At 38.3% G+C, this 24885-nt stretch overlaps 11 protein-coding genes and 2 long non-coding RNA genes across 15 annotated transcripts; 6 read left to right on the top strand and 7 right to left on the bottom strand.

Moving 5' to 3' along the window:
• Positions 1 to 6025: 6025 nt before the first annotated feature.
• On the bottom strand, positions 6026 to 6590 carry Eig71Ea (Ecdysone-induced gene 71Ea). The gene is made up of 3 exons (XM_017244614.3): positions 6481 to 6590; positions 6213 to 6422; positions 6026 to 6143 (listed from the first exon to the last, which is right to left on the bottom strand). The coding sequence occupies exons 1-3, from the start codon at positions 6512 to 6514 to the stop codon at positions 6079 to 6081; spliced, it is 309 nt and encodes a 102-aa protein (XP_017100103.2). The 5' UTR covers positions 6515 to 6590; the 3' UTR covers positions 6026 to 6078.
• A 265-nt stretch (positions 6591 to 6855) lies between these two features.
• On the top strand, positions 6856 to 7381 carry Eig71Eb (Ecdysone-induced gene 71Eb). Its single transcript, XM_017244615.3, has 3 exons — positions 6856 to 6913; positions 6973 to 7176; positions 7243 to 7381. Exons 1-3 carry the CDS (start codon positions 6889 to 6891, stop codon positions 7314 to 7316), a joined length of 303 nt encoding a protein of 100 aa, XP_017100104.2. The 5' UTR covers positions 6856 to 6888; the 3' UTR covers positions 7317 to 7381.
• Positions 7382 to 8318: 937 nt separating this feature from the next.
• LOC122322328 (salivary glue protein Sgs-3-like) lies at positions 8319 to 9174 on the bottom strand. Its single transcript, XM_043214143.2, has 3 exons — positions 9099 to 9174; positions 8833 to 9036; positions 8319 to 8761 (listed from the first exon to the last, which is right to left on the bottom strand). The coding sequence occupies exons 1-3, from the start codon at positions 9121 to 9123 to the stop codon at positions 8355 to 8357; spliced, it is 636 nt and encodes a 211-aa protein (XP_043070078.1). The 5' UTR covers positions 9124 to 9174; the 3' UTR covers positions 8319 to 8354.
• Positions 9175 to 9386: 212 nt separating this feature from the next.
• LOC138926191 (uncharacterized) lies at positions 9387 to 9866 on the top strand. The gene is made up of 3 exons (XR_011442570.1): positions 9387 to 9484; positions 9536 to 9733; positions 9797 to 9866. It is a non-coding gene; the product is annotated as an uncharacterized lncRNA (long non-coding RNA).
• Positions 9867 to 9960: 94 nt separating this feature from the next.
• On the bottom strand, positions 9961 to 10966 carry LOC122322327 (serine/arginine repetitive matrix protein 1-like). Its single transcript, XM_070279409.1, has 4 exons — positions 10772 to 10966; positions 10599 to 10713; positions 10337 to 10537; positions 9961 to 10271 (listed from the first exon to the last, which is right to left on the bottom strand). The coding sequence occupies exons 2-4, from the start codon at positions 10621 to 10623 to the stop codon at positions 9961 to 9963; spliced, it is 537 nt and encodes a 178-aa protein (XP_070135510.1). The 5' UTR covers positions 10624 to 10713; positions 10772 to 10966.
• Positions 10844 to 11309, top strand: Eig71Ed (Ecdysone-induced gene 71Ed). Its single transcript, XM_070280277.1, has 3 exons — positions 10844 to 10871; positions 10931 to 11131; positions 11203 to 11309. Exons 1-3 carry the CDS (start codon positions 10844 to 10846, stop codon positions 11268 to 11270), a joined length of 297 nt encoding a protein of 98 aa, XP_070136378.1. The 3' UTR covers positions 11271 to 11309.
• Positions 11310 to 13867: 2558 nt separating this feature from the next.
• Positions 13868 to 14895, bottom strand: Eig71Ee (Ecdysone-induced gene 71Ee). The gene is made up of 2 exons (XM_070280341.1): positions 14842 to 14895; positions 13868 to 14787 (listed from the first exon to the last, which is right to left on the bottom strand). The coding sequence occupies exons 1-2, from the start codon at positions 14867 to 14869 to the stop codon at positions 13883 to 13885; spliced, it is 933 nt and encodes a 310-aa protein (XP_070136442.1). The 5' UTR covers positions 14870 to 14895; the 3' UTR covers positions 13868 to 13882.
• A 679-nt stretch (positions 14896 to 15574) lies between these two features.
• Eig71Ef (Ecdysone-induced gene 71Ef) lies at positions 15575 to 16034 on the bottom strand. The gene is made up of 2 exons (XM_017244772.3): positions 15761 to 16034; positions 15575 to 15695 (listed from the first exon to the last, which is right to left on the bottom strand). Exons 1-2 carry the CDS (start codon positions 15990 to 15992, stop codon positions 15634 to 15636), a joined length of 294 nt encoding a protein of 97 aa, XP_017100261.1. The 5' UTR covers positions 15993 to 16034; the 3' UTR covers positions 15575 to 15633.
• Positions 16035 to 16272: 238 nt separating this feature from the next.
• Positions 16273 to 16795, top strand: Eig71Eg (Ecdysone-induced gene 71Eg). The gene is made up of 3 exons (XM_017244618.3): positions 16273 to 16359; positions 16422 to 16631; positions 16688 to 16795. Exons 1-3 carry the CDS (start codon positions 16335 to 16337, stop codon positions 16747 to 16749), a joined length of 297 nt encoding a protein of 98 aa, XP_017100107.2. The 5' UTR covers positions 16273 to 16334; the 3' UTR covers positions 16750 to 16795.
• Positions 16796 to 17096: 301 nt separating this feature from the next.
• LOC138926389 (uncharacterized) lies at positions 17097 to 20796 on the bottom strand. Its single transcript, XR_011442887.1, has 4 exons — positions 20679 to 20796; positions 19947 to 20612; positions 17365 to 19877; positions 17097 to 17315 (listed from the first exon to the last, which is right to left on the bottom strand). It is a non-coding gene; the product is annotated as an uncharacterized lncRNA (long non-coding RNA).
• Positions 20797 to 21471: 675 nt separating this feature from the next.
• Positions 21472 to 24666, bottom strand: Eig71Ej. 3 transcript variants are annotated; one of them, XM_070280467.1, is made up of 3 exons: positions 24246 to 24666; positions 21726 to 22034; positions 21472 to 21668 (listed from the first exon to the last, which is right to left on the bottom strand). In XM_070280467.1, the coding sequence occupies exons 2-3, from the start codon at positions 21955 to 21957 to the stop codon at positions 21595 to 21597; spliced, it is 306 nt and encodes a 101-aa protein (XP_070136568.1). In that variant the 5' UTR covers positions 21958 to 22034; positions 24246 to 24666; the 3' UTR covers positions 21472 to 21594. The 3 variants fall into 3 exon arrangements, with proteins under 3 accessions (XP_070136568.1, XP_017100108.1, XP_070136567.1); XM_017244619.3 differs by lacking the exon at positions 24246 to 24666 and adding an exon at positions 23882 to 24020; XM_070280466.1 differs by lacking the exon at positions 24246 to 24666 and adding an exon at positions 22277 to 22365.
• On the top strand, positions 22189 to 22771 carry Eig71Ek. The gene is made up of 3 exons (XM_017244773.3): positions 22189 to 22285; positions 22363 to 22569; positions 22631 to 22771. Exons 1-3 carry the CDS (start codon positions 22261 to 22263, stop codon positions 22690 to 22692), a joined length of 294 nt encoding a protein of 97 aa, XP_017100262.2. The 5' UTR covers positions 22189 to 22260; the 3' UTR covers positions 22693 to 22771.
• On the top strand, positions 22774 to 23410 carry LOC138926427 (uncharacterized). The gene is made up of 3 exons (XM_070280465.1): positions 22774 to 23001; positions 23059 to 23265; positions 23320 to 23410. Exons 1-3 carry the CDS (start codon positions 22914 to 22916, stop codon positions 23379 to 23381), a joined length of 357 nt encoding a protein of 118 aa, XP_070136566.1. The 5' UTR covers positions 22774 to 22913; the 3' UTR covers positions 23382 to 23410.
• Positions 24667 to 24885: the final 219 nt, after the last annotated feature.

Below are 24885 nucleotides of genomic sequence, written 5' to 3'. Positions count from 1 at the left end.
AATTAAATTCAGCTTAATCAAATTGTAAATTGACAGCTTCAAATGCAGATTCGCCCACCCCGCGATGAAACAAATGCAATTGACCTGAATTTCAAATGGAAAGTGCAGAGCATGAGTCCTGGCTGCCCCATGCCCATGCCACATTCATCCTCCTCCGAGTATCGAACATCTTTCAACGTTTCAACATAATCAATGCGGAGAACGTGTAAGGGAGATACATCTTTGTATACGGAGTTGGTAGTGCTGGATGGTCGGAGGACTGCTGGAAGTTGGCTAATAAAAAATTTAAATTTGAAACACAATTTGAGTGAAAAAATCCAGGACAATAAATACAAATTAGATGAAATGTCAAAGCAAAAACCAAAGAATGGCAAGAGGGTGAACCAAATCGGAGTATAAAGAAAAATGTTTCCCATTTTATATATCATTTAATTATTAATTTTTTAGAAATAGATGTATACCTTTATAAAATAAATTTATTTTTAAGTCTTAACTCTTAACCAAGTTCATCTTAATTCCATTCTCACGCTTCATCTCTGGCTAAAACATGGCACAAATCCAATATGCTGGCCAGAGTCCTGACCAAGTACAAGTTACCAACTCACGTAGGACTCTGTGAGCTCGTTCTTTGGAATATTCTGCGGCCCTCGCTCCCTCCCGCCCACCTCTCACTGGCTGCTGTTGTCGCTGAGGGCAATATTTTCAATGCGCTGTCGGTAAAAATTACGCACTTTTAGTTGGTCGCCTCCGACCGTCGATGTTTTCAGCGAGTTGTCTGACGTTTTTTTTGCCCGTTTCGCTAGCCAGCGGCAGGACATGAATATTTTAAAAAAATTCGCAGGGCTCATCGCAAGATTGAGACGCTGTTAGGTCAGAGGTAGTAAGGAACGAGGACGTGAACAAGGACGAGGAGAGCAGCGCACACGCACAATGAATAATTTAAGGACTCGAGAGGCAGCCGAGTCCTGGCATCATCAAATAAATGCCAAATGAGCAATCAAAGTGCCATGAAAGACTAACTAAGCAGAGCCACCAACTGATGAGGAGCTGTAAAAAATGATGTACACGAATTATCGGGACAGTGGGCGGTTCTTGGGAGGATGGGTGTTGTTTAGATCCCAGCAAATGAAGCGCATAAACAGCGTATAAAGTATAGAGACTTACAGGGATATATACAGGGTTTTACGTGCACGAATAAGGAAATATATTTCCGTATTCTTTTTCAACACAGAAGAGAATTATTTATGGTTTTTCATTAGGTGTTACGTTTTCATATATTTATAAAAAAAAGGCTCTTAAAATTCTAATATATTTCCAAATAAAGTGGATAGCTTTAACATTAGTGTCTTTCTTCATAATTTTAGTCTAATACTTATTTTAGGCTACTATTTGATTTATTTCCTTTCCTTGTGTGCTGTTGAAAAATATTCCTTTAAAAATTTAAATTGTTTTACGCATTGACGGCAAAATGAAATAGCTGGAAAAACTGAATTATAGATTCAAGTTAAGGAGCAGAATTTGGCAGGCATTCCTGCTTCGTTGAAGACAAAAACTTATTATACGCCGGGGCTTTGGCCGCATCAGCTGGGACCTCGATGGTTGGGGAGAAATGGAGTGGGTAGATGGGTGCTTCTCTGATAAAGGGGGGTGCCACCACAGGCCATACTCCACCTCCCCCCACAGTCCCATATTGTCGATACATAAGCAATTGGTATGTACAACTGCGCCTCTTGGTTTCCCGCTATTTCCCGATACATACCCCCCAGAACCATCTCGCAAAGCCCAGCCAGAGAAATGCGGTTATGAATTCCTGAACAGCAAAGTCGGCTAAAAGCATCGACTGCAGTTGGCTCGAAGCGAGAAGAAGAAAACGAAGCGCCGGCACAAGTTTTTTATTAAAACTTGTGCAGCGAAATGAGCGCCAAGCCAAATAAAATATATAAAAACAAAAAGTTTCATAAAGCATTTGTGACTTTGCGCCATTTTATATATGTATGTATATGGCTCTCAACTTTAAGTTTCTCGTGTGGGGCAACTAACAAAAACGAGAGAAATAAAGGAGAAACAGGGGCATTAACAAGGACCTGCTATTGGAGTCTTCGAGGCCTTCGAGGGGTCTTCGAGGGGACTTCGAGCGATTCTACGAGGCCGGGCACGTTTTGTGGCCATAGTTCGAAACGAAAGTGGAAGAATTTATTGCATTGACACACTAAGACGCTTCTCGTGCCGTTAGCAAAATGGGCCAAATGCGCTCAACTGAATAAATTGAAAGTACCGCAACGCGAGGTAGATGAAAGGATACCAGGAAGACTTGTTCAACATGCCAAGATAATCAAACTGGCTATGTTAAGTTGAAAAAGGTTGTATTAAACAAGTCTTCTTAAATTTCCCATAAAATTCTAATAACTTTCAACTCTTCCTAACACCTTCAGAAACAAAAGGCCGGCTTTTCCTAACATTATCATTTAAAGACTTTCCATGTTTTCTGATATTCCCCCTCCTATAATGTTCTTTATGCAAGCACTTTGGCAGTTTCAACCCATCATTTGGCCAATTGGCCAAAAACATAGTTTTGGTTGCTAAGTTCAAATGGCAAAATGCAAAACCGAAAACCAAAAAGGCTGCAACTTAAGCCGACGTCAGCCAACACAATACCGAAATCCTAGTTTCGGCTTAAATGCCACACAAATTTGCAACAAATTTTGCTGTTATCGGAATGACCCATTGACTATAGTGCATTTTAGTTTAGACACACCCTCCCAAACACACACTGGGAAAACACAACACACATATCTCTCTAATGAAACGCAATATCTTCGAGACAATGCTAATTGCCTACGATACGATACACAGAAGCTGCATTGAGCGGCGAGAACATCCAAATTATCCAACAAAATGGTTCTGAATGCACTGGGAAAAATATTAGTTGAAAATACACGTTTATTGCTAAAATAATAATGTTTATGGCAGGAAAGACAATATTCGTTGGCCATTAAGTAAGCCATTAAATGAAAAAGTCAATCATTTGATCTATCATTTAATATTGACAATTTAATTAACTTATACAGAATATTAATGAACAATTAATGGTTCATTGTTTAATTCATCAATAAACCCTTCAGGCTACTACAAAAATAATTATGTTATTAAATCATATCCTAAAATTGTTTGCTCAACAAATGAAGAAAGTCACTTATTAAATACATTAAGAGTAATATTTTTCCCTCAGTGACTATGAGCATGGTTTGATTCTGGTATAAAGCAGTATACATTCCTATCTGCCATTCGTTTACTTGGCCAAAAGCCAATTTTCAGCCAAAACGCATGCCAAATTTGCCAAAAACGAAGCGCAACGAAATTCGAGAAATATGTAGCTAAATATTTCATGATATCGATGAGGCAGGCAGTTCTGCCAAGGAACTCCCCGACTCCCAGCTCCGAGCTCCCAAAACGCAGAGACTTGCAGAAGCAAGGAAGCCCCTTCGTGTTGTTTGAAAAGTAGTTCAGCAATGCTAAGCGCATTGACAGGCCATTCAAAATGTATTTTATACCCTGTAGCTTGTTTACAGGGTCACTGGAAAAGTGAGCCGATTAGGGAGAGGTGCGGAAAGAAAGGATATTGAATGGGGTAGAGCTCCCAAAACTGTTACAGGGTTTTTCATTTATTTAATTGGGCTTGGCTAAGGTTATCCTTTCAGTTCTTAGAGTATATCAAAAATATTAATGAAAAATTGAGGGCTTCATAAATATTTTTTATTTTTAAATTATCCCTAATTGTAGAAAAAAAATTAAAATTATTCAGATATAGAAATGATCAAATTTTTAAGTAAATCCCTAAAAAAACCGATCTAAAGAGTATTTAAAATTCACCAAATCTTAGTCTAACCTTTGGTTACAGCTTATTTATTGTTGGCATTTATTGGTAACATGAAATATAAGTTCGGTTACTGGGAAAACGGATTACCTGCCTCCCATGCATCGCCCCGACCTGCCCCATCGGGGGCCAATCAATTTCTCATGGCAGCCTGGAAGTATGCAAGGAACTTGCGCCAAAGAAAAGCTTTGCTTCAATTCGAACCAGAAACTTGCAACACTCACCTGCATTGGTCTCTGCTGCAGTGCCCCGCCCACCACCACCACCACCATCACCTGCCGCACCCTCCTCCGCCCGGTTGACGTCATTGACGCTGGCACGCTTCTTGCCACGCCAGACACTCACGCCACAGCACTCCGCACAGCAGCAGAAAACGAAGCCCAGGATCAGCAGGATCCAGGCGGTGACCATCAGGACAATGGTGGAGGTGGAGCGGTAGCTGTAGGTGTCCTCGCCGATCAATACCAGGACACTGTCGCCCGTGAGATTGGCGTGTGTGGCATGGCTGTTGTTGCCATGAAAATCCAGCAGGCCGGCCTCCAAGGTCGGGCCATAAAAGCCGTCGACATTGGCCAGAGCCGCATAGCTGCTGCCCACCGTATGCATATAAGGTTGCACTTTGGTCAGACGCACCACCGTGTAATTGGACATGATTGCACACTCCGTCACTAGGTCACTAAATCAGTCAACCACTTAATCTGTCACTTAAACAATCTCTAATCTAGATCAATATTCAGAGCACTGTGTTTGGCTAAAACGCGACTGTTTCTTTGGTAACTCACTAGACAACTGAACAATATTTTTGGCCTGTTCTACAGCGACGCCATATATATTATTTATTTAATTCCTGCCGCGTTTATATTTTGTTTCGGCTTCGGGTTCTATTTGTGTGCGAAAGTAAAGACTGCAGTTGACATGGACATGAACTAAACCAGGCGCTGTTTGAGAAATTTGCCTTTATGCCCGTAATCGTTGTTATCACATTGTGGACTTAAGCAGATAGATCGAGAGACAGTGTCGGAATCTGGTCTCTTGTTTAAACAATGTTCTACGCTTATTAACGCCTGCCTGCCAGCCTGCTTTTCGGTTTTTGGTTTTTTTTTTTCTCCAAGCCAGATGGGCCTGTTTCGGCGCTTTTCTCTCGCGGATTTTGACCGAGTTTTGTTTACCAGCGAGAATCATAGCCAGCCGATCTCTGTTCTCAGCCGATCTTGTGCTGGGGCTTGTGGTGGATTTCTCTCTTAATTAAAGCTCTTGACTGAAGAGCGATTAGGAGCTTTTAATTAATTAATACTAAAATTAAAATACCTTTCAACTGATTTTAATTTAAAACTAAGAATTTGATTTTATTCACAATTCGAATATTTAAATGAAATAATTAATTTCAAGTCTTCCTACAGAGTATTTGTAGCTTCGATTTTTTGCAAGCTACATATTTTTAAAATATATATATTATATATAATATGGGTTGACTGCTGTTTAAATAAAATAATACCTGCCTTGAAATGTGAACTGAATTTTAAACTCCATACAGCAGTATTATAATTTTCCTTAAAGCAAGAGGATATATATTTAAGAGGACGATGCCTCAGAAAATGAATACTAAACTTCTTGTAATTTTATTAATATGGGGTATGTTTTTCCAATGAAATAAACAAATAAATAAATCCTAACATTTCCATTTTATAGACCTTGTACTAGGAAACCCAGACGAAATGGATAATATGGATTATCAAGAAGACTATCCAGATCATATACCGCGTAGTGATATAGATTATAGCAATCATTACAATAATGACTATGAGAACCATGATCATATTGAAGATGATTTACACCCACATCCTTTAAACGAAGGGTTAACAACTGAAGGAGAACCATATCATCAGGAAATTAATAACGATAGTGATATTTATGAAAGGAAAATTTCAAGAATGCTGACTATTTTAAGCCGTGGACTACTGACTACAGAGAAGGATATTTCGGTTCACGATCACCACTACCTCGATATGGATCAAGATTACCATATGGATCAAGACTTCGATTATGAAATTGAAGATCGCATCGTGCGTTATGCCATGAATAAATACCATGAAGAGATTTAATTTAAATCGAATTCCAATTAAATAAAATATGTCATATTTCAATGCTCTCTTTGGATTTTATTTATCAATAATTGCAAATGCTAAATTTTTCAAGATTAAAATTTAGTTCCTCCTACGCATACCAGCCAGCCGAGCAATATCGCCGCAGTCCAAACGACTCTCCCATCCTAAATAGAGAATAATATCCGGTTAAGGGTATTGGAGGTTGTTTAAAAACTTTTAGAAGCAAAACTTACCAAGACAATCAATTTTTGTGAGCTCACATCGGCCGATATCCCTCCAATGCCAGGTCCTGATGGTTTTCTGCTGGCACTCCCTGTTCAAGGTGGGCAAGTTGCGATCCTCCCTGTTGTTCAGTGTACCCACGCACTCCCTGCACTTCCTTTCCAGCTCATTGCAGTCCCTTTGAATCCGATCTTGGCCAGAAACCAGGCTCAGAAAAAGGACTAACGGAATGGATGGGAATTAGGAGGAGTTCCGGATGTTATCCTGATCAAAACTTACCAGCAAATATGGCCAAGACTACTTTGATATGCATTCTGAGTGCTTCTTTGGGTCTTGCTGGAAAGTTGTCAGCTTTGTAACTGCTGATCAACCATTTCCCACCCTACTTTATATAAACACCCAAGGAACCACGTGGTGAAGCCAGGCAGATGTTTCGAGACAATAAGTTCAATCAAAACAAAACAATTTTGGCAAGGGGGAAGTTTATTTAAGGAAATACTTGCAAAAATAGGTCGGTTTTTGAAGAAATTGAATGGATTTCTTTATCTCCTTCCTGGAAATAAACAAGCCACGTTTTCTAGAAAAAATTGCAGTTGTTTCCCCAATGTTCTGGGGACTTTATAAAAGCCCAGGTAGTTGCTTCTGGCCAGCACAGTTTTTTAGTGAGTTTTTAGAAGCAAAGCCAAGATGTCGAAAATAACTCTGATTTTTGGTAAGTTTTCGAAGACTTTTCTATATTGGATTTATTGTAAAAATCCACTTTAATTCCAGCTATCCTTTGCCTTTTCGCGGCTGCAATGGCCCAGGAAAATGCTCGCGAGGTTTGTCGGAGGGTTAATGAAAGATGCCAACGGTCTGCTGGAAATCATGGTCCGAATAACGACATCTCAAATATCTTCAATGAATGGTGTCGCCGTCAAAATCGCAACTGGCGTAACATCTCCCGATGCGAACTGACACGCGCCACTTGTCGATGTAAGAATTCTGAAATATTTTGCCCTTTCCCGTATCTCTCATAAAAATTATAAAAATTTTATTTAGTGACTCTGGAGCGCTGCAGGTCCCTATCCTGTGAGAATGTCAGAAACGCCCTTGGTCCTGATCCTCGCGAATAAAAGAAGTTCTTTGGCGTTTGATGGAAATGTAATACCAAATAACTTTGCCTTTAAAACAATAAACACTTCAATGCTCTCTAAAAGGTTGTGTCTTTTTTTGAAACTTTTATCTAAATTCCCAAAGCTTTAGCAAAAAATGAGGGGAATATTTTATATTTTTGTGTACTTTTCATGTTCGAAACGGCCTTTTGAATTATTCCATCTGGGCTTTCGCTAAAACATTGTTTGTACAATTGTTTGGAAGAGTCGCAAGTAGCAAGAAAACCGGATAGCTCTTCTCGAACATCATTTAATCGAATAAAAGTCTTGGCCAACAACGATCGCAATGAGTTCGTCGAAGTACATTAACAAGTTTGCTAGCAACAGTCTAAGCCGTTCCTTAATAAATGAAGGTAAGGTTTGAAAATAATTCAATTGTATTGCATTGTTTGTTGTTTAATATTTAACACTTATAGGAAGATCCAGTAAAAAATCTTGTCTCTGTCTGTTTGTTGGTATTACTTTGGGAATCTGTTTAGCTGGAATTCTCCATTACTCTATTGTACAAAGTGAAACTTTTCGATTTGGTGCTAAGAGATTCAAAAGGATTAATCCACACGATGTGTTAAAAAACGAAAGCATTATTCCCAGTGTAAAAACCCAAAGCCCCGTCAAAGAATTGGAAAAGGATCCAAATAGTGTATTGCCTATAACTACAACGAAAATTCCAGAGAAAGTTACTAAGGAAAATATTACCACCGAAAGTACACAACATTCCGTCAAGAAATCGGAGGCCGAGGAAGTTACTGTTCCAAGTAGTAGCACTTCGGCTGAAAACACAACTGAAGCTTTTCAAGAAATACTTCAAAAAAAGAATGAAACCTTAGTTAGTAAATTGGAGAAGTAAGAAAGTGCTTTTAAGTAATAAATTGTAAGACTTAATTGTCTTAAACCGTGCTCAAGTCCTCAATAAAACAAAATAGTTTAGAGAGCATTGAAATATTTAATAATGATATTAACGGGTTGAAGTCGAAATGTTAAAACTCAATTATTCCTGGATTACTCATCTGGATCGGGAGTCGGTACGGCAGCACCACCCCTAGGGGGCCTTGGAGGCCTTGGAGGCCTCGGTGGCCTGGGAGGATTCGGAGATCGACGAGTTGTGGTCCTAGTTGTGGTAGTTCGTCGACCTGCTGGGTCGGGAGTTCGTGTGGTTCTTGGTGAGGGGTTTCGACGAGTTGTTCTCGGTGTGGGACCTCGACGAGTTGTTCTAGGCGTGGGACCCCTACGAGTTGTTCTAGGCGTGGGACCCCTACGAGTTGTTCTAGGCGTGGGATTCCGGCGAGTTGTGGTTCTTGGTGTGGGAGTTCGACGAGTTGTTGTTCGAGGACTTGGATTTGATCCTCCTCCGCCAAGAACTCGTCGCACATTGGCACAAGAGATGGTTTGGCAACTCTCCCAGGTCACTATAAAAAAAAAATAAAATTATAAATAAAAAAAATATATCCCTTAATATCCTTAGATCCTTAATACTTACAAACGCATGTAGCCCTGGTCAGTTCGCAACGACTGACAGATCGCCAGTTTCGTTCCACCAATCTGCAGGCTCGATTAAAAGCGCCGGAGACATCGTTTTGTTGGTTTTGATGGGCATTTGTGCATCTATTCGAAATCCTGCGACAAGCTGCTTGAGCTTGGGTTGGATCCTGGGCTTGAACAGCTATTAAGCCGAGGGCTAAGACTGAAAAGGATTTGTAGATATTAAAGGTTCTTCAATAGTATTAGGTTCTTAAAAATCCTTACCCAAAAGTAGAGCTACTTTCGACATTGCTGCGAAAATTTGCTCAAGTTCTGTGCTAAACCCTAGTATAGACTTCGGCTTTTATGAGGTTCTGGAAGTACTTAAGACAAAGTAAATGGTTTTTTAATACAAGTCGTTCAGGAAGTCAAGCAAAATGAATGGAATTCTATGAAAAGGTGACCCAATTTTTGTTATTTCCACGTTTATAGCTTTTGAATAGGCTTTGTGGTTGTATTTTAACAAGTGCCATGGCTTATTTTAATTTTTATTTTTTGGTCTTTATATAAAAACTAAAAGGGAGTGCAGTTTTTGGTAGTTTATTCAACAGATAAGTTCCTATCAAGGCCGAACAGAATGCATGTGAGAATAGTCTTGGTCCTATGCGCTGGTAAGCTGATTAAAATTAATTTTAGTTTCAGAGTTTTAATTTTACGATTAGTTCTTTTTATCAGCCTGATCGAGGGACAGGACCAGGTTCGGCGGGATTGCAATGAAATGGAAAGAAAGTGTCGGTCCTGTGTGGATGAAGGGGCTCGTTCGATTCCCAATTTCAATAAGGAATGTCGTCAAAGGACACAAAACCGTTGGCGTTGGAGGGATATAGATCGATGCGAGCTATCAAAGCTTAGCTGTTTAGGTATGTTTTTGCATTTAAGTTTTATTTTTTAATATTTTATTGAAAACTTAATTTACTTTGTAGGTTGGGAACGTCGATTGAATTGTAGTGATCTCGCCGAACTAGGAGGAATGCCTCCCGTAAGAAGTTAAGATCTAAAACTCTCAAGTTTGATTCTAAATAAAATCTTTATGGGACCATTGAGTAAATCATTTGTTTAACTTTATTTTGAATACAAATTTACTTCATTAAGGCCGCTTCCTAAAGGGCTTCTTGTGCCCTGGGCCAGGTGGTCTGGGCCTGGGAGTCACGGGAGCTCGAGTGGGGCTTGGTGGCCGTCGAGTTGTGGTCGTGGGAGGAGGTCGTGGAGGAGGAGGACTTCGAGTGGTTGGTGGAGCAGGAGGTCTGGGAGTGGTTCGTGGTCGAGGTGTTGCTCTGGGCGGTGGTGGCGGCCGTGGCGGACGGCGTGTGGTGCATGGACAGGGTGTGGTCGGGCGTGGCGGTTCCAGGACCCTTCTTACTCGCTCACAGGATAAGGCATAGCAACTCATGAGGGTCACTGAAAAGTTAGGTAAAATGATGTTTACCCAAAATTAATTTTGTAGTAGTACTGCCAAGTCTTACACTGGCAAGTGGCTCGACCCAGTTCACATCTAGAGATGTCTTGCCAGTTTCTGATGCGTCTGCGACATTGTTGGTTGAAGAGCCTGCTGACATCGTTGGATCTTCCATTCCTTGTCTGGCGGCTCTGGCACCTTGAAGCCATCCTTCGACACATGGCTTGGCGTTCTTGGGACAGAACAGCGACTCCTAGGCAACTCAACACTAAAAAAGTTATGGTTTAGAAGCAAAATTTAAAAGGAAATGAAAATCCAAAAAATAATACCCAAGATCAAAAGAATTTTTCGCATTTTAGCCTGTTTAAGCTGCAAAGTCAACACGTTGAGTAATTAATCTAGTTGCAAGCCTTATGATTACTAGTTACGAGCTTTTATAATGTCCTAGAAATTATTTTTTTTAATAGGTTCATTGCTAAAGAAAAACATCTGTTTTACTCACCTTGTACGTGCAAATTATATAAAGTTACTTAAATATCCTAAATAGAGTACAACTTTTGAAAAAGCCGTCAGAATGAATTCGCAGTTATCGATTCTCGTAGGTAAGTTTTTTCAAAACTTATACGAGTACCTCACTGAAAAATATTAATTTTTATTTTAGTTTTTTGTGTGATTATTGTTTCAGGACAGAGGGAATATTGTGAGGGACTGGAAAGAAAATGCGAAGTGTGCCTTGGGACTTTAAACAATAACGATGATCGTCAAATGGCCTTCTTGAATAAAGAGTGTAAGTCAAAAACCCAAAGAACCTGGGTCTGGAGGGACGTCCATCGTTGTGAATTTTTCAAATTAAACTGCCTAGGTAAGTTATTTAAAAAGAAATAATATATTTTACATTATTTATTTGTATTAAATGTATTATTTTAACTACAGGTAGAGACCGACGAATGAATTGTAGTGATGTGGCTGCGTTGGCTGGAATGCGACGCACTCGAACTTAATTAAATCAATCTAAAGAAATACATTTAAGTACATCGAGGTGTTTTCTTTTTTATTTGAAACATTTATAAATTATTGATATCTTTAGTCATTATTTGTAATTTTGTAAAATTTATTTTCCAAAGGGATTTTTGTGTCCTGGAGGCCATGGAGCCGGCGGCCTGGTTAATGGAGCTCGCGTTGTCCTCGGCGGCTGATGGGTCGTTGTAGGTGGTGGTCGGGGTGCTGGAGTCCTTCTAGTAGTTCGAGGTCTTTGGGTAGTCCGGGGCCTAGAAGTGGTCCTACGGGTGGTACGAGGTCTAGAAGTTGTTCTGCGAGTAGTTCTGGGCCTTCGAGTGGTGCGAGGTCTTGGAGTGGTTCTGTGCGTGGTGCAAGCGCAACCAATTCTGGCGTGTAAAGGTCCGAGGGCTCTCTTAACATTCTCACAGGACAATCCCTCACAGCCCACGAGAGTTACTGGAAATTAATCAAAATGAAGTAAAATGGATGAAGTTGAATAAATAATACAAACATTGGCAAGAGGCTCTGGACAGTTCACATCTGGAGACATCTTGCCAATTCGGGACGCGACGGTGACACTTTTGGTTGAAGACTTTGGTGACATCATTGGATTTTCCGATTCTTGTCTGACGGCCTAGGCATCTAGCATCTATCCTTTGGCATATATCCTGGTGCTCCTGAGCCTCAGCAGTCAGACAGATATAAGTAATTACTGAAATATTCGGGGATTAGTTGGGGAGTCCTTGATGAAATAATTCTTACCTAAAATCAGAGCAATGGTTTGCATTTCGGCTGTGAACGCTGGAATAATCAATACTTGTGATATATATCGCTTATATCATAAAAAATGTTTTGAATAAGTGCACCTGTAGTGGGTGGAAAAAAATGACCCGAATTCTTTAGCCTTCATTGCCATTTAATTTATTAAATAGCCCTTAAGTAACTGGACTAAGTTAACTTATTTAACGCCCACAAAGTTTGTGGCAGAAACTATTCCAGTTGCGGTTCTTAAGACTTTAAGCCTTGATTTAATGACTCACAAGTCCAGCTGAGTTGTCGTCCATTCGTTCCTTTAAGCCATACAATCCAGTTCGCAAATTAGAAGCCACAGTAACCAGCCAAACAAACCACAGGACCTGCTCCCTTTCCATGCCCCCTACACTTCAGCATTTGGAATAAAGCCGCAGCCAAAACACAAAAACCAAAGCTACAGACATTTTGGTGGGGAAGGGTCCGGCTAAGAGGAAGTGAGACGGCTAAAGAGTGAGACAGAGACGGAACAAAGCCAACAACTGACGCCTCTTTTTGTGTCCGCACTATGGACAGGGTCCAAGCCCAGCCATCTCAGTCCCTGTTGCATTTTTGAATTTCAACTTTGTCTGCGTGTAAATATTCTTGCTGAAATTCAATTCAAAAGCGATTATCACCACTTAGCTGTCAGCGACACGACGCCAAACTCCGTTCCAAAGACCGACATCGACATCGACATCGAAACCGAGACCCACTCTCCTCCAGTGCCGGACCACTTGCATTGCCAAGTCCAAGACCAAGTCCAAATCCAAGCACTTGGAGGAGCACTTGACAAAGGGCATGGTTATATGTGAGTGCCTACATGTGTACGTACTTTGCTGGCTCAAATAAAATTTACACTTACAAGTGGCGCTAAAGTCAAGTGCATTGCATTCCCCATACCGGGTATCTGGGCCCAAACCGCTCTCTGGACGTCAGCTGGTCAGACATGGCCAGAAAGAGGAAAGGAAAGACGACGTCGCTTCAAAAGATGCGGGGAGGAAGAGGGCATCGGTGGGAGCGGGTGCGGCAAATGTGGTCAAGAGTTTTACAAAGTTCATCATCATTGCCTGGTCTAAGCATTTTTCAAGTGCAGCGCCAAAAAGATTTTCAATTTTCAAATATTATATAAGCAGTTGGCACGGTCAGAGTGAAAAAATCAACACCATCTATGCTCTTACATTTTGAAAGGGGATTGGAGACTATTTATGAAAGAGTATAACAATATAGAATATTAATATAAGATTGTAACCTAGGCTTTGAGTAAGTAATAACCGATACTGCTCATAAACACCCTTGCTTAAAGACTTTGACCTAATCCTACTACAGTTTTTGAAAAGAAGTTAGGTTTGTTAGTTTTAATATTCATTTAGCTCTTTCCTTTTGATAAACCACATTGGATAGATAGAGTATCAGTACTTCGGTGTGGTTGAGGCCTTTGAATCGCCTCTCTGCACATTCATAAAGTACATAATCATGTTCATGACGTGAACTGAAGTGGTTATCGGGTGGGAGTTTGGGTTTCCAGGCCGCATGTCCACATGGTAAGGGTAAAAGCTTAAACCGCTACAAGTATTTAAAAAGCACTTCACTACAGACTCCCACACGAGTTTATAAAGATTATATTAAAAATAATATCATTAAATATTAAACTCAAACCGATATCTCTTTGAAAATAGCTTAAAAAATTCAAACAATTTCAGTGCATAACAATTTTATTAAGGAGTCAACAATGTATAAGCTTCAAAGAATTTTTGGTGGTTTGATATTGCTGATACTTTGTTTTGAAGTTATATGTATATTATAACTACTAAAACAATTTTTTTTAATATTCATTTGCTAACCAGTCATTGCAATTAGGAGGTGGATTTTCCTCACAAGGGGGAGTAAGGGTTTCCTCGCAAAATGGAGGAGGGTTTTCTTCACACGGGGGTGGTTGGTTATCCTCACAAGGGGGAGAAGGGTTTTCCTCACAAGGTGGAGGAGGGTTTTCTCCACAAGGGGTTGTGTTCTCTGAACATGGAGGTGGGATCTCTGGACATGGAGTTGTGTTCTCTGAGCATGGAGGAGGGATCTCTGGACATGGTGTAGTATTTTCTGAGCATGGAGGGGGGATCTCTGAACATGGAGTTGTATTTTCTGAGCATGGAGGGGGGATCTCTGGACATGGAGTTGTGTTCTCTGAGCATGGAGGAGGGATCTCTGAACATGGTGTAGTATTTTCTGAGCAAGGTGGCGACTTTGTGGGAGGGTTATTTGGGCAAGAAGGATGCGATTTTCCTGGACAAGATGGTTCAGGCTTTCCGGGCCTCGGCTTATGGTGGAATCCTGGTCTTGGGCGGTTGGGCCTGTTAGGTCTTGGTCTTTCAGATCCCGGGCAACCTGGTTTTTCTCCTTTATGGGGCCTTGTTATGACAGGTCCAGGACCAAGTGGCCTTCCACCTTTATTGGGCCTTGGTTCTGGTTTTAAACCACATGGTTGCCTGTCGGGTTGTCTATTGGGTCGCCTGTTGGTTTTTCTATTGGGTTGCCTGTTGGGTTGCCTGTTGGGTTGCCTGTTGGGTCGCCTGTTGGGTTGCCTATTGGGCCTGTTCGGTTCCCTGTGAGGTCGTTTAGGATTGCGGTGCTCCCTCTTGCCACCTTGATGACAAGGCTCAATTCCTAGGGCTTTTTCAATAATTTCCAGGCAAGCATCTCCAGTTTCCACATATTGCAGGACAACAAAGGCCACTAAGGAAAAAATCCTTTAGGAGACTTTTCAGTTAAAATTTGTTGGCAACTTACCAAGTACACAGACCACGGTGAGCTTCATGTTGATGCCCCTGAACGTAGTTAACGAAAACTGTGTGTTTCAGCAACTCTATCCCCATCATTTATAGTACTAAGCCACGACAATTGTGTAAATAATTGCAATGGCCCTTCGGATATATTTTAATTTTAGATCTGAACCCAGATGGCATAAAATTGTAGAACAAATAAATAAATTATAAATAGGCGCCATTCAGTTTGCTCATGCTGTGGAATTTTTTCCTAAGTTCAGCCGGCAATATGAACTCCTCCTCGCTGGCTTCTAAGCCATGTCAGTACTGTAATCTCAGACCGGCAAGCAATAAATTCCCATTTTTTATGGCATCAAGAAAATCAAAACAATTTCGTTTGAAAAATTATGTTTTTGAAAAAGACTTACGGGGGGGATTTGGTGGGAAGATTTTGAAGAACTGCCAGACGAAATGACGAGGATGCATCAAGTGCCAGACAAGCATGACGATGTGCTGTGCGTGATGGCTCAACTCATCGCGATGCTGGGCTGCTCTGGGCTCCTCTTTACGATAACGCCACGTACGTGGTGGATGCAGCCCGACGTCCGAAGGTTGATTCCTGGAAGGGCTTCGAACGAAAAATTGAAGGCCAAGACAACAAACAAGTCTGGGTCCAACACCAATTCGTCTTGGCCCAGACCAGTTTGGCTAACCAACTCAAATCTCTTCACAAATATGCATTGTTTATTTTGGCAAAAAACTACTTTAACATTTTTTCGATGGGGTGGGGTTAAGTAATCATAAGCTCCGATTTATTCTAACGTCGTCGCATTCCAACTATTTGTGCAATGACATCACAATCCAGTTTCTTATCATGAGCTAGAAAATAGGTCATTAATATAAAATATTTTTTTATTAATAATAATCTAGTTCATCAAACTTACCCCCACAAGCTATAACTTGAAGATCGCAGCGAGTTTGGTTCTTCCATTCGTAGGTGCGTCGCAATTTCTCCCGGCAACCATCGTTCATAAAGTCTACATTATTGATGGGATTATTAAGTCGTCGGACGCACTTTTCGCAGGTCTCCCTCAATTTCCGGCAGTCCGGTTGCTGACCACTCGTGATGACGCAGCAGAGGATCAGGACAACGGAAAGAATACTTGCCAACTGCATTTTATAGTTTAGCTTGCGATTTTCTACTGATGTTTGGAGATCGAAACGCTCTTTTTATAAGGGGGCCGTCCATGAAGCTGAAACCCCAAACTATTCCCACAAAGATCACAGCTGTTCCTTTAAGAAATCATACAATGTTTGACTTTACGGATAAAAAAAACAGATCTGACCCCAATCGACGTGATTGACAATGATGATCCGAAAGACACAATAAAGCATTAAACATCTGTTGATTGGACAATTACTAAATAAAATAGATCAAAATATAAGGGTATAAATAGCAAGGATTTCCATTCCATCTAGCCAGAGTAGATCTCAAGTTCCATCTGAAAATTATCTGCGATGTCTAAACTTCTGTTGGCTTTTGGTGAGCTTAATTCTGCTTGGAATTGGACATTTTGATTATAATTTACAAACTCCAAACCGTAGCTCTTTGCTGTCTGCTGGTGGTCCAAATCAAAGCCCAGGATCCGGAAGGTCGAAGGTTCTGCGATCGCTTGACCGCAGAGTGTGTTCGTCACGAACGCCAAGTGGGCACCGTCGACGACACAGTCACCATTTACAATAACCACTGCCGTCGATCCAATCGCAACTGGAGGAACATAACCCGATGTGAACTGGTCCGTGCATCCTGTTTATGTGAGTTTTTTACTAAAAATGATTTAATAATTTATTTACGAGGCTATCTGTTCCAGTGACCATGTTTCGATGCGACAATCCCACCTGCAAAAATGTGGCTGACAGCCTTCTTTCCTAGGCAAGGCGGTGGATGAATTTAAAATTCTTTAAAACTATCTATGAAGTTTAATAAAAATGAAGCAAATATGCATTGTAAAATAATTGTTAATGTTTAATGTATTTTTTGTTTTCTTTTTTTTTTTTTTTGAATACCCAAGTGATAACGTAGTTCTGGAAGAAATTGTAACTTATAAACTATTTTTATTGTATTTAAAAATTCATCCCTTTAAAAATTTTTTTAAATATGCTTTTTAATTTTTTTTTAAATTTATTGCAATGCCTAAATTTCTGAACTCCACTTTTGAATTAAAGAATAATCACTTTATTCAATTATGAATAATAATATGATAAGTTATAAAGTAAAATAAAAACTTTATATTGTTTTAGACATTGAAAATTAAAATATTGTTTTTAAAGAGTAATTAATATTCATTTTATGCTTAAACATGTATAATAATAAATCCTAAGATATAAACGTTAGTGAAAACAATAAGTTTATTTAGAGGGCCAATTTTTTAAATTCCAAATATCAAAAGGCAAGAACTCCAATTTAGCTTCCAAATAACTGCCATCAATTCCTTCCATCTGCAAGATTAGTTATTATAAAATATACAAATACAAAAGTTTAACTTACCTCAATATTCTCTCCCATATCGTAAAGGATTGTAAGTTGTAAAGGTTTTTGAATTTCCGGATTCCTTACTATTTTCAATATATTGATCACTTCTCCTAGAAAATTTGGTTGTGGTCTCCAAGAAAGTTTAAACTTCAGCTGAACAAAACTTAGTTTCTTACACGATCTAAAAATCGGTATTATGTTTTCAGTTTTCTCAACATCAGAAATATATAATGTTTCCAGATCTGTTAGCTCAACTAGACACTCTATATTTGATGAATAGGAAATGTTTAGCGTATTTAACGATTTAATTTTTTTGATCTCATATAATTCCTGTGTGGAGTTGATCGGTGCATGTAACTCTTTTAACGTTGAACTTTTTTTGAGGGCCAAGTCTCGATAAAGCTCCCAATAAGATTCTCGAAGTCTTATATGTTCTTCATCTTCATTTTCATCTTCTGGTTCTTTTATAATTAAGACTTTGAGATTTTTTAGATCTGCCAGAATATTAATGTTCCTAGTGTCTTCAAATTGACATTCAAGGGACTCCAACGATTCAAGCATAATGAGGTGCTGACATTCCCTAAACGAGATGGGAGATTGCAACACCATTTTTTTTAAAGAAACAGGTGAATTGAATCCTGTGTCCCCAGGACTCTTTAAATAACTGCTTGTTATATCCAGTTCGTTTATTACAAGGTGCTCTATTGAAGAGTTTCTCCATAAAAATTCCACATCCTTAAATTCCAACACACCGGTTTCAAATATTTTTAAACCTTTCATTTTAGAAATCTCTGATATTTCCTCAATTTCAAGTGGGATAGTACAAGTTGTAAGGTGTTTAAGTGTAGTGTTTTGAGAAAAAGACGCAAATAAGTTTTTATAAAAATTATTTGGATATATTTCGTCCTCAACACTAAGTTCTTCGATATTTGAGTTGGCTAAGTTTGCAAAATATTGGCCATCTACCGAATTATGAAAACTACACTTTAGTCGCGATAAAAATGGTAATTGGCAAATTTTGACAACTTCTTCAGGGCGGAGATTTTTTTCATTAATTTCCAAATATCGAATAGCTGGATTTTTCTTGGCCGCCAAATCTTCAAAAAAAGAAACCAGACTAGCAGGATCTTCAGTTTCTATTGTCAAGTCTTCGATGTTTGGCAACTGTGCTAGTTTCTCAATGCCATCGATTTTTAATAAGGAACATTTGAGTTTTTTGATGCTTTGAATTTGCGTTATATTAGAAATATCTTCCTCAATTTCCAATTCTGATATATCCAATTCAATAACTGTACAGGCACTATTTAAGGAAAATGCTTCAAAAAGTTTGTTCAGGGATCCACTTAAAAATTCGCCAGAAATTTCTACAATTTCGATATCTCTTAATGCTGATAGTCTTATCAGATCACTTGCATTAAAATTATAAAATGATTCTATTTTCAACATCCTTTTATATTTGTATATACTTATTTCAACATTATTGTACTTGATAATAATTATATTTTCACAAGCATCTAGCCAATCCCACAAGCCTTTCTCAAAAGATATTAAGCGTGAGTTTATATCAATATTTATAAATTGTAGGTTAGTAAGCTTACTTAGATGTTCTACATAGTCTTGTTCTAAAAGAGAGCACGCCAATAATCTTAATGATTTTATTTTGGCCAATTCGGCAACTTCGAATTGGTCTAGATCCTTATAATCTCTGATTAATAAAGCGTTTAGGTTAATTAACTTTGTTGTGCTTAAGTTTCGGAAGAGATTAACAAAGCTATCTTCCTCTTTCTCTTCCTCCGATTCAATTATAAGGTATGAAAGGTTTGTAAAATTTAATATGCATTCGCTTAAAAAATCTGGATTGCAGTTCGTAGCTATGAAATTTATCTTTGGAAACATTTTACATATATCGGAATATTCAAGGAATTCAGAATGTAGCGCCAGATATAATGATCTTCTCGATTCGTCGAATACGATTTCATCCTTGCCTCCCATGGATATACTTACTTCTAAGTCTTCTGAAAGGCTGGGATTTCTCCCCTCATTTCCATAATCGTACTCAGCTTCAAGAATTTGGTATTTACCATTACAAGAACAACGAAAATTTTTAAGAATATCGAGTCTTCCAAGCGTACATTTGTTAGAGGCTAAAAAAGTAGCGTGGAGATGTACCAAAAACGGTTGATTTCTTGGCGAGTTCCAGACCTTCATTTCATTATAGATTGAGGTCAATGTATTTTTTTCCTCGATAGATACCTTTATAAATAAATGTCGTAGCTTCGCTTGCAACACTAGAGGTGTAAAGTCTGCGATGCTGGCTCCTGAAAGCAGTTCAAACTTCAGTATTTGAAGATTGGGACAGTGGGGTGCGATATCGGATAGGTTTCCAATCCACTTCTTATTTATAAAATTTAGTTCATTTAAGTCCGGGTTTGAGACGCAAAATTCCACGAGAGCCTTTACATTTATTGTTGTTGACCGCAATTGAAGCTCCTTGATATTTTCAAATGGTATGGTGTCCTGGTATTCAGCTTAAAAAAGGAAAGTTAAGATTAGAAGTTAAGAAGTTAAGAGATTTTAACAGAAATTATAATTATTACCTTCGATCTCTAATCGTTCGAAATCTGGCAATTGAGAAATAAAACCTAGTTTTCTAATATCTAGAACGTTTAGTCTCAGTGTAAGTATTCTATCTTGCCTCCTAAATTCAATGAAATTTATTCCGTCTAAACAAATACTTGCTTCCAAAGCACTCTTTTCCTGAAATGTTTCACAAATATCATATTTGGCTTCTGTTATAGTTCTAAATTGTTCTCCTTTAAATTCCGATTCATATTTAAAATACTGTAAAGAGTCGCACAATGCTACTTTAAAAGCCCTAACCAGATCTTCTGATGAATCACGTATGGTAAGATCCATGAGTTTGATTTCAGACCTTTTCGAATAATTCATTTCCGCTAATATTTTTAGTGGGGATGTATCTTCGCAACTAACTAAGTTGATATATCGCAATTTTGGCATCTTTTTTAGCGGCTTGTACTCAGCCTCATCGACTCCGGCCTTCATATGAAAACTTAGGTTCAACAGATTGGGACAAAAGTTTGTTATATCGCTCAGTCGACCATATATATCCGATGTGTCCAGCTTTAATTCTAATAAGTTTGGATTGGCCTTACAAAAGTTGACCAGTACTTCGGCAGTTGTTCTTGCCTCCAAGTGGAGTTTTATAATGTTCTCAAGAAATGCCAAATCGTCTATGCAGTAGCCTGAAAAATATTTAAAAGGATACTTATTAATATAGCTTGACATTCTATTATTGTTAGAAAACATACCTTTGATTTGGATTAATAATTCATCTACACTTTTTTTATTGCGAAGTGCCTCCTTACACAACTCGTAGGCATCCAAATATCCAGACCAATATGTTTTCGGATCGTAAACTAATCCTACACTACTAACACGATGGTTTTGTTTGATGGAATTTGAATAAGTTCGCCAGAAAACGTCTTGCTCCCTTTCAGAAAAATGTTTGATGCGTTCGTACAATTCATAGAACTTTATCGACAGTTCCCACCCATTAGCTACGATAATAAATTCAAGTTCCTTGTACAATTTTTTGTGATAATTCTTGAAGGTCTCTTCAAAAAATCTGTCAACAACAACAAAGTTCACCAAGTCGATGTACTTTACGCTGACCTCGCGGATATTTTCACCATTTATTTCACAATTAAGTACAATATACTTTATTATTTTTAATATACAATGCTGGGGAAGATTCAAATTATTTTTTTTTGACATTTTTTGAGTCAATCAACCGATCTGTAAGAAAAAACTGAGCATACTGACCGAATTGACCAGAATTCTCTTGATAAGGCAAAGAGAAGATAAGACTAGTGAGTAATACAATATACATAATATGCATACATAAGTAATACATAAGAATAATTTCTCTTATAATGAAATCAGAGATTTCACTTATTTACGTGACGAACCGCATGAAAGAAAGAAAACTATATGTACTTGCAGAATTAAAAATCTTTGTCAATTTATAGGTATCAAAATCGAAAGGTATTATTTAATTAAATCAAGTTCCAACAATTTTTTAAATATTTATTGGTTTGGGTGTAATTTGGTAAAAGTAAAAAAGGGTGTAACTCAAATATATTTTTCAATTACATAGATTTATTTTTACTTTTCGACTCTTCAATTGATATTAGAATCTAATAATTAGATAATAATATTTTATATTTATTCACCGCCACGGCGTCTCCGCATTCCAGCCAATCTAGCCACATTTTCACAGTCCAATCTAACATTATGATCTGAAATTAAGCTCACATTAAAAGTGAATAAATCTTAACTTTAAAATAGAAACTTACTCTCACAAGCCACGATCTGCATATCACAGCGCCTTACATCGCGCCAAATCCAACGATCGCCGACCTTTTCACGGCAATCCCTGTTTATAAAGTCGACATTGTTGACAGGATCCACCAACCGGTTGGTACATGGTCTACAATTCTCCCGAAGTCTGCGGCAGTCCGGTCTTTGAGCTTTTATTGAAAAGCAGCAAAGGACGAAAATCAAGGAGAAAACTAGACGTGCTTGCATTTTGGAAAATTAAATTTTATGAAGCTTGGCATCTGGTTTTATATATTCATTTGCCATTGGGAAAAAACACTTGCGATCTGCTTAAAACAAAGAAATGAATTCATATTAAATCAGAGCAAATGATAATAATGCTTGAAAGTCATTTTATAGATCCTGGCTGAATGAAATGAGAACAAGGAGCTGACCCACTTGAAAGATCTGGCATATAATATTTTCAGATAATTTCAATAGGTATTGTTTATATAAATACGGCTTCAGAGATAAGAACAAGTCAGTGTATGTTTTTAATTTGCCTAAACAAAAATGCTGAAACTCTCACTTCTGTTGGGTAAGTCTTGAGTACATTTTTCTACATATTTTATACTTGCAATGCATTTTCGTCCTGCATTTGCAATGCATTTTTAGTCCTTTGTGTGATTATTGTATCACATGTTTCTGCTCAAAGGAATCGCGAATACTGTGAGGATATATATCGCGATTGTCAGAGTCATACAACTGCTATAGGAAGATTTGATGAAACCATAGATTCGTATAATCGACATTGTCGCCGTGAACGTCGGGGACGATGGAATAATGTCTCTCGATGTGAAATGGAGAAGGCCACTTGCATTCGTAAAATATTTTTATAAATCGATTTTTAAAGAGTAGATTAATTAATGAATTTTTTTTTCAGTAATCCTGCAGCGTTGTGATGACATGTCTTGCAATAATATTGCGGAAGTCCTGGGCTTTTGAATAAATAAATCTAAACATTGTACGACTCCCGCGAAAACATTTTGGTATAGCTCTTCCGGAAATGTAAATAAAATATTCCGTAAAAAAAATATTCAAACCCAGCTGAAGTAATTCTCAAAAAAGAATCTCAAAAAATTGTGAAAAATACAGATAAAACAAATTAAGAAAAGAAACAATTTTATTGATAATAAACACCTGCACCTTCCTATTATTGAAGCCATATGGTAAAACCTGCTTATATAGTAATGTCTAGAAACTCTTCATACTTAGTAAGTTTCGAAATGTTTAATAAATATTGTGGCATTGTAGGTAAGTTAAAATAAAGAACAAAAATTAAATGTAACTAAAATTTAAACTCTTAAAAAGTTCTTAGTATATTTATTGTAACTGCCGCAAACTATTTTCCCGATGTGTTTAAGTGCAATGATTTTCTACTAAAATGCCAAGAATCAGAACTTAAGCTTGGAAGATATAATGGAATTACCAATGGGTATAATTCAAATTGTAGTCAGGAAATTGGCTCCAAGTGGAGTAAACTAACTCGCTGTGAATTGGAAGCAGCCATTTGTTTGTGTAAGATAAAAATATTATTTATACAATACATTTTTATAATTATTTATTTTATAGTGAGCCAGATGAATAACTTGGATGTAAACTGTGAAAATATCGCCGATGTAATACAGTTGTGAAAATATTTCGTTTCATATTCCTAAACACGATTAAAACTATACTTTTGATTAATTTGCATAATTTGTTCCCTTGCTAGAAATGCAACCCCTTAGATCTCATTCAAGTGGAATATTTTCTTTAGCTTCAGGGCTTCTGCTGTTTCTTTTTTTTATTTACACATAAATCTCCCTCAACAGGAGGAAGTATTTATGAGCCAATCATTTTTAATTATCATCAACCGAAATGAAAGCTGAATAAACTTTTGTTGAAAAATCTAATCACATGCTGGAACAGAGATCCAAAATAATTACATGAAGCCCGCAGGCTCAGAGCCAGAAAACAAAAAACTCTTAACTAAAATAAAAATAAAATTCAATTCCAAGGCATTTCCTGGCCATGTTGCACGTGCCACGTGCCAAAAAAACAACAATAACAACTGCCGAAGGATGGGATTCCCCCATTTTATATATATGGATGTATGTATGTATGTGTAGCACTCGAAGCACCAAAATTTCATTACCATTTTGATATTGTTTTGGGGGAGAAGCAGCTTTGCCCTTTGGCGGGGAGAGTCAATTACGTAGAGGAAACTGTTTAAGAGCCCCACGATGATGTCGTCACCCGGACGGATCCCGGATCCGTGAGGAAGAGCTCTCCTCTTTGTGTAGTTGCTTAATATTTATCTAGCGTCGGTAATCAGACATCCCGTCCTGTCTAAGTCCGGGCGGACATGTGCCCAGGATCTCGATAACAAGGTCTGAGGGGGACTGGCAGAGCAAATAACATTCCCGCAAACAAATCAGAGCAGGGACAGGGTAACCGAATGAGTTTTTAATAAACTGTCAGTTAATAATAAAATTTTCAGTGAATTTGATTATGATTACAATCGCAGTGATGAAAAGATTGAGAGATACAGATACGGATACAAACACTGATGGCCCATAAACCCTCACGAAAACTTTGACTTCGTTAGGTGTTCCGGGCTATTTCTGAAACTGGAACTGAGTGTGAAATTTGGCAGCTTGTTACAGATGTCAGAGGCGGCGTTTTGGGGAGGGATTAGGGGCTGCCTGCCACACCATCGACCCTAATCATGTAGCAGCTTGTAAAATGCGAGCGTGAAAAGAAAATTGAAAAGTTAGTTCGACGTAGGGTTTCCCATCCCTCAGCCCTTCCAGAGGCCCCTCCTTGAACACCTCCCCTTCGTGTTCATTTGGTTTGTGAAAGGCTGTTGATTTGAGAAATTCCTTAAACTTGTCCAGAACTCGGGCTGTAAAAGCCAAAAGTTGTTGAAGGTATGTATATGCTTAGATTATGGCAAGTTTATCCAAGTCTGAAAATGAGGAAAGCTATTTGAGTTTTTAAGACTATGAATGAAATGAGCGAGGATTTGAACAAGTTTGCCGAAGAACTGAAAACTTTTGACAACTCTTTTTCACGATGAGAGGGCTTAAACCAACTAACTTTGGGATAAACATTTAAATAGTGCCACAAACAAAATATGGGTAATGATTTTTTGGATTA

This window comes from Drosophila bipectinata, chromosome 3L (assembly GCF_030179905.1).
Source record: "Drosophila bipectinata strain 14024-0381.07 chromosome 3L, DbipHiC1v2, whole genome shotgun sequence".
Classification (NCBI taxonomy): Eukaryota; Metazoa; Arthropoda; class Insecta; order Diptera; family Drosophilidae; genus Drosophila; species Drosophila bipectinata.
Note: the sequence above shows the minus strand (reverse complement) of the source record. Positions and strands in the feature narration are given on the sequence as shown.

Bases quoted from the DNA above. Each gene is read 5' to 3' on its own strand.
- Eig71Ea (XM_017244614.3), bottom strand. From the start codon at position 6,514: ATGCATATCAAAGTAGTCTTGGCCATATTTGCTG. The intron at 6,423-6,480 runs GTAAGTTTTGAT...CCATTCCGTTAG, and splicing joins AGTCTTGGCCATATTTGCTG to TCCTTTTTCTGAGCCTGGTT. The intron at 6,144-6,212 runs GTAAGTTTTGCT...TTCTCTATTTAG, and splicing joins CACAAAAATTGATTGTCTTG to GATGGGAGAGTCGTTTGGAC.
- Eig71Eb (XM_017244615.3), top strand. From the start codon at position 6,889: ATGTCGAAAATAACTCTGATTTTTG. The intron at 6,914-6,972 runs GTAAGTTTTCGA...CTTTAATTCCAG, and splicing joins GAAAATAACTCTGATTTTTG to CTATCCTTTGCCTTTTCGCG. The intron at 7,177-7,242 runs GTAAGAATTCTG...AATTTTATTTAG, and splicing joins GACACGCGCCACTTGTCGAT to TGACTCTGGAGCGCTGCAGG.
- LOC122322328 (XM_043214143.2), bottom strand. From the start codon at position 9,123: ATGTCGAAAGTAGCTCTACTTTTGG. The intron at 9,037-9,098 runs GTAAGGATTTTT...AATCCTTTTCAG, and splicing joins GAAAGTAGCTCTACTTTTGG to TCTTAGCCCTCGGCTTAATA. The intron at 8,762-8,832 runs GTAAGTATTAAG...TTTTTTTTATAG, and splicing joins GACCAGGGCTACATGCGTTT to TGACCTGGGAGAGTTGCCAA.
- LOC122322327 (XM_070279409.1), bottom strand. From the start codon at position 10,623: ATGCGAAAAATTCTTTTGATCTTGG. The intron at 10,538-10,598 runs GTATTATTTTTT...TAACTTTTTTAG, and splicing joins AAAAATTCTTTTGATCTTGG to TGTTGAGTTGCCTAGGAGTC. The intron at 10,272-10,336 runs GTAAGACTTGGC...CTAACTTTTCAG, and splicing joins GGGTCGAGCCACTTGCCAGT to TGACCCTCATGAGTTGCTAT.
- Eig71Ed (XM_070280277.1), top strand. From the start codon at position 10,844: ATGAATTCGCAGTTATCGATTCTCGTAG. The intron at 10,872-10,930 runs GTAAGTTTTTTC...TTTTTATTTTAG, and splicing joins GCAGTTATCGATTCTCGTAG to TTTTTTGTGTGATTATTGTT. The intron at 11,132-11,202 runs GTAAGTTATTTA...TTTTAACTACAG, and splicing joins TTTCAAATTAAACTGCCTAG to GTAGAGACCGACGAATGAAT.
- Eig71Ee (XM_070280341.1), bottom strand. From the start codon at position 14,869: ATGAAGCTCACCGTGGTCTGTGTACTTG. The intron at 14,788-14,841 runs GTAAGTTGCCAA...TTTTTTCCTTAG, and splicing joins CACCGTGGTCTGTGTACTTG to TGGCCTTTGTTGTCCTGCAA.
- Eig71Ef (XM_017244772.3), bottom strand. From the start codon at position 15,992: ATGCAGTTGGCAAGTATTCTTTCCGTTGTCCTGATCCTCTGCTGCGTC. The intron at 15,696-15,760 runs GTAAGTTTGATG...CCTATTTTCTAG, and splicing joins TCAAGTTATAGCTTGTGGGG to CTCATGATAAGAAACTGGAT.
- Eig71Eg (XM_017244618.3), top strand. From the start codon at position 16,335: ATGTCTAAACTTCTGTTGGCTTTTG. The intron at 16,360-16,421 runs GTGAGCTTAATT...TCCAAACCGTAG, and splicing joins TAAACTTCTGTTGGCTTTTG to CTCTTTGCTGTCTGCTGGTG. The intron at 16,632-16,687 runs GTGAGTTTTTTA...TATCTGTTCCAG, and splicing joins GGTCCGTGCATCCTGTTTAT to TGACCATGTTTCGATGCGAC.
- Eig71Ej (XM_070280467.1), bottom strand. From the start codon at position 21,957: ATGCAAGCACGTCTAGTTTTCTCCTTGATTTTCGTCCTTTGCTGCTTT. The intron at 21,669-21,725 runs GTAAGTTTCTAT...GCTTAATTTCAG, and splicing joins GCAGATCGTGGCTTGTGAGA to ATCATAATGTTAGATTGGAC.
- Eig71Ek (XM_017244773.3), top strand. From the start codon at position 22,261: ATGCTGAAACTCTCACTTCTGTTGG. The intron at 22,286-22,362 runs GTAAGTCTTGAG...ATGCATTTTTAG, and splicing joins GAAACTCTCACTTCTGTTGG to TCCTTTGTGTGATTATTGTA. The intron at 22,570-22,630 runs GTAAAATATTTT...TTTTTTTTTCAG, and splicing joins GGAGAAGGCCACTTGCATTC to TAATCCTGCAGCGTTGTGAT.
- LOC138926427 (XM_070280465.1), top strand. From the start codon at position 22,914: ATGGTAAAACCTGCTTATATAGTAATGTCTAGAAACTCTTCATACTTA. The intron at 23,002-23,058 runs GTAAGTTAAAAT...ACTCTTAAAAAG, and splicing joins TAAATATTGTGGCATTGTAG to TTCTTAGTATATTTATTGTA. The intron at 23,266-23,319 runs GTAAGATAAAAA...TTTATTTTATAG, and splicing joins GGAAGCAGCCATTTGTTTGT to TGAGCCAGATGAATAACTTG.